Here is a 9,656-nt window from a genome sequence, read left to right as displayed (position 1 = left end):
TGCATACTCTAAATCGCATACTACGCAGTTGAAACACACTACATACTTCAAATGACGTCAGAGTTAGTACGAGTAGTAGGAAAGTATGCGGTTTCGAACACAGTCCATGTCTGCACTGAGTGTCTCAATTAGGTCCAGCTGTGTTTCAATTAACTCAAAACATGCATGAAAAGTTAAAGAAAAGGCTGTTCTTAAAACAACTATAAATAAAGACAGCAACCAAACAAATACATGCAAATAAACGCAGCACTCGGCTTGACACTATTACTGGACTATACGCCATTAGACAGACATGTTCTTACTAGATGTCTGTCTGATGGTGTTGTCACTAAATTTAAGGAAATAATTCCATCAATACTGAACTCAATACCAAGTCTCAATACAACAGAGATGACTTATTCTGATTTCAGTCCCCCCCAGATTGACTGTATTGTTGATAGCGCTGCAGACTTACTGAGAACAACTCTGGACTCCATCGCTCCTTTAAAAAAGAAGGTAATTAAGCAACAGAGAACAGCTCCGTGGTATAATTCTCAAACTAGACAATTAAAGCAAACTTCACGAAAACTAGAAAGAATCTGGCGTTTTAACCAAACTAGAAGAATCTCACTAACCCGGCAAGACAGTCTTAAAACATATAAGAAGGCCCTCCGTAACACCAGATCCGCCTATTACTACTCATCACTAATAGAGGAGAATAAAAATAGTCCGAGGTTTCTTTTCAGCACTTTGGCTACACTGAGAGTCATAACACTACTGATCCATGTATTCCTTTAACTCTTAGTAGTGATGACTTCATGAGTTTCTTTAATGATAAAATCTTAACTATTAGGGACACAATTAATCACCTCCTGCCCTCAATAAGCACTGATTCATCCTCTAACATAGGAAACTTAGAAACTGCTGTTAAACCTGATATTTATCTAGGCTGTTTCTCTCCAGTCGACCTTATAGAACTAACCTCAATGATCATTTCTTGTAAACCATCAACCTGTCTCTGAGACTTGATTCCAACTAGGCTGCTTAAGGAAGTCTTTCCCTCAGTCTGCACTTCCTTATTAGATATGATCAATCTGTCTTTAGTGACAGGATATGTACCACAGTCCTTTAAGGTAGCTGTCATTAAACCACTTCTTAAAAAGCCTACTCTTGATTCAGAGGTTTTAGCCAACTATAGGCCCATATCTAACCTCCCCTTTCTCTCTAAGATCCTTGAAAAAGCAGTTGCTAATCAGCTGTGTAACTTTCTCGAACATTTAATTGGCATTAAATGAACTGCATTAAACTGGTTTAAGTCCCAACTATCTGATAAATCCTCCATGCACACCAAAGTTAGACTCTGGATGGCATTACTTTGGCCTCCAGCACCACTGTAAGGAACCTACAGTAGGAGTTATATTTGGATTTGTCCTTTAATTCCCATATAAAACAAATTTCAAGGTCTGCCTATTTTCATCTGCGTAACATTTCAAAAATCAAACATATCCTGTCTCAAAATGATGCTGAAAAACTAATCCATGCATTTGTTACTTCTAGGCTGGATTATTGTAATTCATTATTATCAGGCTGTCCTAATAAATCCCTAAAGACTCTCCAACTGGTCCAGAATGCAGCTGCACGCGTTCTGACAAAAACTAGAAAGAGAGATCATATTACTGCATTTAGCTTCACTGCATTGGCTTCCTGTAAAATCTAGAATAGAATTTAAAATTGTGATTGTGTTCAGCTGTCCAGGACCAGACAGAGAGAACACATTACACCTGTTTGAGGGTCCTTACATTTGTTTTTCTGTCGATTTAAAATAACTTGTCTTCAAAGCTCTTCATGTTCTTGACAGCAGCTTTAAAAGTAAACTTCAATTCGTCTCTTCAGCCTGGATTCTGATACAAATGTCAATTTTTGTCCATTCATGTTATCAAATGTTTTATGCCGGGAACACACCGAAGAGTGGCGAAAAGCCGTTTACATAAAGATTGCATGGCAACTCGCCGCAGGCAGCTTTTCACCGCTCTTCAGTGTGTTCCCGACGTTAGTCCTTTTCTTTTTGTCATTATCTTGTTTTTCAAAATCTGTTTTATTGGCTTTATTAGGGCCCAATTCTTTCATTTGATACCACATTTGTCCCAAAGTTTTCCCCAACAGCTCATTAGCGCCCCCTAATTCCTTTTCCTACTTAATATGTACTGACAAAGTCTGTAACACGCCAAGTTGGGTACATTCGTCAAGAGTAATGAATATAGTTTTTTGATATTAACGCAACCTTTAAAGTGCCAAGATGACTCTACAGCGACCCCTGGAACATTAAAAGTTGAAGCCCCTCCTCCTACATGCACTTACGTGAACACAATTTGGGGTGCATATATATCATGACCAGACGCACAAAAAAGCCTCTTGGACCCATACCCTAAGTCCAACAGGAAGTCGGCCATTTTTTCTGCCATTTTCCCCATTTCCAGGCCTTGCACTTTAACGAACTCCTCCTGCAGTTTTGACTCCACAGACTTCAGATTGGAACTGTATCATCCTCAGACCTTGATTATATAAACTTGATGACAGATTTTACCTACGTTATACCAGGTGGGCGTGGCAGTCGTTTGTTTGTATAAACAAACAACTCCTTATAACTCCTCAATACATTGTCGGATGTTTATACATGCAGTGCGTGAAATGTCACATCTGGTGACGCCGTTTCAATTTCAACATCATTGGGGGTGGGTGTGGCAAGGGGTCTCCATAGCGCCCCTAACAGCAGGTCATGTGACCAAAAACTTTGTCCGATCTTCGTGAAATTTACAGGACTCATAGCACTCATGGGTAAACCCTCAAATTATTTTTTTCAGTTATTGTGCATTTCCTGCGTCAATTTGCCGTTTTTCCGACATCGTTTAGAAGACTTTCCGATCTTCACAGAATCACCAAAATGCCCACATAGGTTCACACTCAGGAACACTGAGTGTGGCACAACAGCTCAGTAGCGCCCCCCTAATGCCTTTATCCATTTTGTACGTTTTAACAAACTCCTACACTCACCAAATTGTACACATACGTCAACAGTCACGAATATTGACTACTGACAAAGTTTGGGATTTTTAAGTGAAAAGATGACTCCACAGCGCACCCTGGAAGATTTCAAAGTTTAAGCCCCGCCTTCCACATTGACATAGAGAAATGAAATCGATAAAGGCCTATGTATTATGTCCAGACGCACAAAAAAGCCTCTTGGACCCATACCCTAACTCCAACAGAAAGTCAGCAATTGTATCAATAAGTCATCCACATTCATTTGTTGTCTTAGTTAGCCTACTAGTGGAGACATTAACTCCATCACACAATGTTCAATTAAAGAAGCAGGAGCGCAGACCTCTACATGCCAGTTGTGACCGTCCTGCCACTGCCACACGCAGCGATGTGTGAGTACCGCGCGTGTTACGGTTAGCGGCCGAACTGGGAGGTGCGAGTGCCCGTACGACGCTGCTTGCAGCTTTAATTACATTTGTATCATTGCACTGACTGGTACTAAAGGTGCTATACAAATAAAGATTGACTGATTGTTAACATACTACTGAATTTTTAAATCAGTTGCAGGGTTGATTGCTTATGTTGCAGCCACATCTGATCAAATCTCTGTTTAAGTGTTAAACTCTTCATTAATAATATCTAAAAATGTTTTTCCACAAATTTAACTCAGATTTTTGATGATTTAGTTAATGTGATAAATACTTTGAAATCTAAATGTTTTTTTCACCTGAAGAAACCACGTGTGCATTAATGAACTGATTTAAATAATGCTCCAAACTGTACGCCTCGTGGTGTACAGAAGTTGTTTTGTTTTAAAAATTAATTATACACAATTGTTCACATCAGCTTAATGTTTAAACTGTTTCCTTGATCAATTGAACTTTCAATTCTAGAGATGGATGTGTTAGCTCAGTAGATTATTATAAATACTAATATGAGAAGTATTTCAACCTTCTAAATGATCAATGATAGATTAACAAACACAAAGCAAAATACATCAAAGGTTTATTTTCGTAAAAAAATGGCATTTACAAAAACTGAGGAGACATTTTTCAGTGAAATTATTTGGTATGTTTGTCTGAAGAATTTATATTTTTGTGTATTTACATGCATGTGTGTGTGTAACTATGCACTATATTCATTTGTGTGAAAAAATGAGTAAAGAAATCTCATATCTGCATTTTTAAAAAGCTTTATATTAAGGCTTTTTTGCCTTTATTTCACAGTGGATGGCATAGAAGCAGAGAGGAAACAGGGAGAGAGACAGTCTGGAATGACTTGCAGCAAAGGTCCCTTGCTGGAATTGAACCAGGGATGCTGTCATTATGTGGCATGCGCTCTAACCACTCAACTACCCAGGCATTACACAACTTTTTACACAAGAGTTTTTTTAAACTCTGCTCCAGAGTTAACAGTTTACATATTTTAACATGTTTCAAAGTCTTTAAAATCACATATATACATTAAATTCAGAAAAAACTCTTAGATGTTTTCTTTCAGATTTTGAGTTACCATGAAGTGTGTTTGTCATCAGTGTGAATGTTTTCCTACTCTTCCTCCTACAGAGACACTGAACCAGACAGTAACCTAAACCCAGCATACAGAGGTTCAGTGAATGTGGTGTTGAAGGTGTGGAGGCGGATCAGTGTGTCAGAGGAGACTCTGTAGAAGGACAGAGTGCCAGCAGGACAGTCCACATACACTGCTACTCTGTTAGAGACAGAGGAGGAGGAGGAGGAGGAGGAGGAGGAGGAGGAGGAGGAGATGAATTCTTCTATGTTATTGTGACAGTAAAAATAACCGCTAGCAGAGCACATCAGACTCCAGGACTGATCATTCCCTCCAAACCTGCAGTCATCACTGTTTCCTTTCCTGCTGATTCCTCTGTAACTCACTGATATAAGAACCCATCCTCTCCACTCGACCTCCCAGTAACAGCGACCAGTCAGATCATCTTTACACAGCAGCTGAGACCAGTCATCAAACCTCTCTGGATGATCAGGATATGACTGCCTCTCTGTCACATGTGTCACCTTCCTGTTGTTGTCAGACAGTTTGAGGTTTCTGCTGACTGTGTTTGTGTCCACTGTGAGTTCACAGAAATCTGATGAAGAGAATGAGACACAATACAGCTGCAGTTTATCATCTAACACACCTGATGGTTTATTTGTGGCTTCATTAACAGACCGACTACTAGAGATGAAAACTTTATGATGACTCATCTTTTTAGATCTTCTTTCAAACTCAGAATTGAATGCAGATAAACAAGCTTTTTATTGAAACTACTTTAACATGTGCTGTCTTGTTTTCATGAATCAAAATTAACAAACACTTACATTTCCTCAGACCAGGTTTCAGCCTCTGCTCTCCACCATGATCCAGTCTGGAGGAAGAAACAAAGTCAGAATGAACCTTCAGAAGTTTCCTCATCAATGATCTTCATGAACTTTCACTCAGATCCAACATGAAGACTAAACAGCTGGATTTATGAATACATGAAAGCAGCTTCAGCATGTTTGGATTTCTGTGAAGAATCATCAGAGCTGACCGACCTCAGAGGTCTGCAGGGTTCAAACTGGATAAAAAAGGATCAAATGTATTTGATGTAGACAGCAGTACTACCAGGACTGCACATACAGACACATAGAACACCAACAAAGAATGTGAACAGAAAATAGTACATACAATATTACAATATATTTTTATTGAACATCAATGATACAAGGTATGTACACAAGAATAAAACATAGGGAAAATCCTTGGAACAATGCTCACGCATTACTTTCATTATTTTCTACCCTTGTTTCCTTTGTTGTATAAACACAAATAACAACTCAGCTGCCCACCCATCCCCCCCACCTTTAACATGTAGGACAACCACCCAGATGAGAAGAGAAAACATATACATAGGTTTATCATTGCTGATAATGGTTTGCACTATGGTTTGCATGAACAAATGATCATAAATGGAAAAGGGTTGCTATGTGGTACTAAGTGGGCCTGGTTTTAAGTCCACTTAAGTATGTCAACATAGGATCCCAGATAGAGAAGAATTTGTCCCTGGACCTTCTCTAACTGTATGAACTGCATCAAGTCACTCAGCCACACAGACACATTAGGAGGATTTTTAGATTTCCAATGTAGTAATATTCTTCTGCGTGCAAGCAGTGTTGTGAAAGTGATGATGTTTTTATGTCTTTTCCTTATTGCAGAATGTATTCTATCTGTGATGCCAAATATGGCCGATGCTGCATTGGGTTGATAGTGTTTTAAAGATCACAGACCAGTAAGTTGTCAGGGCTGGGCATGACCAAAACATATGGGTTAAGTTGGCAGGAATGTTACGACACCTGTCGCAGCTTGCATCTGTGTTAGGGTTTTTAGCATCTGGATTTTAGCCAGTCTTGCTTTAGAATAGTGAGTGCGATGTAAAACCTTGAATTGTATTATACTTAGTTTTGCACAGGAAGTTCTGTCAATTACTCTTTGTAGAGCACTGTTCCTCTTCCAAGTCTTCCTCAAGCTCATCCGCCCAGTCTGCCCTGATCTTTGCAAGGCTTGTGGTTTTAAAAGAGGTTATACAGTCACTGATTCTTGAAATTAGTCTTTTGGAATTGAAAGGAATTTCTTTTTTTTGTTTTTGATTTTTTCCAGCATAGACACCTTTATTCAGCAGTAGACAGACAAGAAACATGGGAGAGAGAGGGGGTGTGACATGCAGCAAAGGACCTCTGATTGGGATTCGAACCGGGGTTGGCTGTGTATGTGACATGCACTCTAACCACTTGACCACCTGCGCGCCCAAATTGAAAGGAATTTCTAACAGATCTTCTAAACCAGCGAGTGATGATATGTGGGGAAAGTTGGGGTCATGATGCTGAAGAAAGTGGCGGACTTGGAAATACCTAAATAAACTAGTCCGAGGGAAACCGAATTTGTGTGATAAATCATCAAAGCTTGCAAAAATAAAGTTAATGTACATATCTTTAAATTTAAAAATGCCATGTCTTTGCCAAAGAGTAAATTTATCTTCTAGCCGGGGGGAAAAGGCGATTATTATGTATAGGACTTGCATGGAGAACATTTTTAAACCCAAAGTTCTGCCTAAGTTGAAACCATATCAAACCATATTTATGACGATTGTATTGTTAGTAAATTATGAGATAGAGAGGGGAAGACTGGAGGTGACCAGGGCTCTGAGAGACGTTGAGATGAAAGATGTGGCTTCAAAGTGGCACCAGTCTGTATCAGGAGTGTGGAGCCAATATAAGATTTTTTGAACATTTGTGGCCCAGTAGTAATGACAGAGATTTGGAAGAGCTAAGCCACCTGTACTTTAGGCCTGTAGCAGTTCTAACCGTGTTACAGGTTTCTTACCATCCCATATAAATGAAATAAAAGCCTTATCAAGATAAAGTGGGATACATTGAAACAGATGAAGAAATTTGGGGAGCCCGTTCATTTTAATACACTTCACTTGTTCACCTGCCAAGGACGAGTGAAGTGTTTTCCATTTCTTCCATTTCTTTTGAAGCCCTCAAAGGTCAAGTGCCCAAAAACCCTCGACAAAACGCTCCCACAGACAATGAATGAGAGGAGAGTCTAATGCCACTTTGACCCTAAATTTGACCACCTAAACATGCTCCAGGACAGACCAAATTCACGACGCACATCTGCCTCTGCTGCTCTCTGTTGTCATGCTCTCCAATCGTTAACTACCATGGCACTAGCTGAAGCACTGAATTCTTTTGCCACTCCTCTGATATCTGTGCAGTCTGTCAACTATTTCACTGACATTGCTGTAAAAGTCTAGATCAAAAACAAATTACATGAGCATGAACTACAAACATATCTACAGGTTTCACTGGAAATAAGTTCCTCTCCTGTTTGACTCATCAAAGTGTTGGAGGTTCATTTCAGTTGCTCAGTCTTAATGTCTACACAGACAGACAGAGAGAGACAGCATCAACCTTTGACCAGCTCATGTGGGTCATGGCTGCAACGTTCAAAATAAAAGTCTGATAGCAAAAATATGTAAATACAAGATGTATAGTTGAAAGTCTTCTGAGTCATTTACAATTAGTGTCAGGTCTGTAGCTAAAACTATGCTGTAGGAATTCACATTCAAAAAGGTGTGGGTTTCATCAGTATCTCCATTGAAATTTTGTTGTATTCATGCCAAGTCTTTTAAATTCCATCCACATTTCCAGCACGTTCGTCCCTCCCACTGAGCATGCATAGAGAGATGTGAGGAAACCACTGGAGGAGAGATGAAACGAGGAAATAACAGTTTCTGAAGACGCGGCAGCAGAGAACAGCTGCTCAGCTGTCCCTTGATTTTAACAGTTGCAGTGACTTTTTTGTGTCTGCATATATATATAAACTGTGCTAATAATACTGAAGGTGCACAGTTATCACTGACAAAGCTGCTGTTTTGTCTGTGCAGTCTCTTATATATTAAATTGCCTGCACATGGATAAAAACCTATGTTCTTCTGTATCCTGCTCAGAGACATATGAACTCTTTCCATTCTGGCACCAGAAAACAACTAAAAAATAAAACTTGGGAGTGATACACTTTAATTTAATGTTATCGGTTTCCACTCCCGTATGAAACTGCACAGATGTATCAGTCCGATCAGTTGCAGGCCAATCAATAAATACGGGGGGTGTTTTGGCCAGTAATAGACTTCCGTGGAGGCTGCTCCTGTGTTTCCTCGCTCCTCGACTCTCAGAGTTCCCTCCTCGGAGCTGAAATAAGAGACTTGGAACGGCCATAAAATGGGGGATTGGAACAACTTCCGAGGACACATCAAATAAGAGACTTGAGACGTACCCTGTGTCTGGTTGCTCTTACTTCTTATATCCACACAGTTGCCAGTACATGTCAGTCAAACTGACTGGGTCACATGAGGTCAAATAAATATGGATCTGTCATTTCAAATTAATGGCCATTTTATTACTGTCTGCATCACACACGTCAAAGTTTGACCAGGTCATATGGGTTACGTCTAAGACATTCTAAATAAAAGCTCACACCGCCTTTGTAGAAAGCCTTTACTTTTTAAAATATTCTTGAAAATGATCAAATTCATTTGTTATACACCCATGCTCATCAACAGGTCAAGAGGCTTTAAATTCTAAATTTAATTCACATGAATGTGCCTAAACGACATTTGGATGGCAGTAGGTGTGAAAAAGACAGACACATCTGCCCAATAGGATCCTTGCCCGCAGGAACAAATCAAATATGTCTTTGTAAGACTCAGAAAGGAATAACAGGACGGTATAAACATCAGAAAAGTTTCCACGTCATTGGGAAAATGTTACACTAAAAAATTAGTAGTTTAATTCTTAATAATAAAAAATAATTAACCCACCTTGTGGCAAATGGAAGTTACAGGTACTATACTATTATTCTCTATTCTTAGCAGCATGAGCAAATCAACCTCAAATTTGAACAGTACAATATTGCAACCTTGCTAATGCCATATTGTAAAGCTGGTGAGTTGTCATTGAACGCCATTGCCTCAAACAGTCAACATGAAAAACATCATCCAAATTACATGAACCTGATTTGTTGTGGTCAACACATAATAAACAGTAACATGACATATAATAAGTGGGTGTCTGAAGACG

At 39.3% G+C, this 9,656-nt stretch overlaps 1 protein-coding gene across 1 annotated transcript in view; it reads right to left on the bottom strand.

Moving 5' to 3' along the window:
- Window positions 1-4,573: 4,573 nt before the first annotated feature.
- LOC133999195 (NACHT, LRR and PYD domains-containing protein 12-like) overlaps window positions 4,574-9,656 on the bottom strand; it is a 31,507-nt gene continuing 26,424 nt past the window's right edge. The window contains exons 8-9 of the mRNA XM_062438385.1: window positions 5,355-5,401; window positions 4,574-5,122 (exon numbers count right to left, since the gene is read on the bottom strand). Of these exons, the coding sequence (XP_062294369.1) occupies window positions 4,578-5,122; window positions 5,355-5,401 (592 nt within the window). The 3' untranslated portion in view covers window positions 4,574-4,577. The remainder of the gene's footprint in view (window positions 5,123-5,354; window positions 5,402-9,656) is intronic.

This window comes from Scomber scombrus, chromosome 2, assembly GCF_963691925.1.
Source record: "Scomber scombrus chromosome 2, fScoSco1.1, whole genome shotgun sequence".
NCBI lineage: Eukaryota > Metazoa > Chordata > Actinopteri > Scombriformes > Scombridae > Scomber > Scomber scombrus.
The sequence above is the reverse complement of the archived record's forward strand: the minus strand, read 5'-3'. Positions and strand labels throughout refer to the sequence as shown.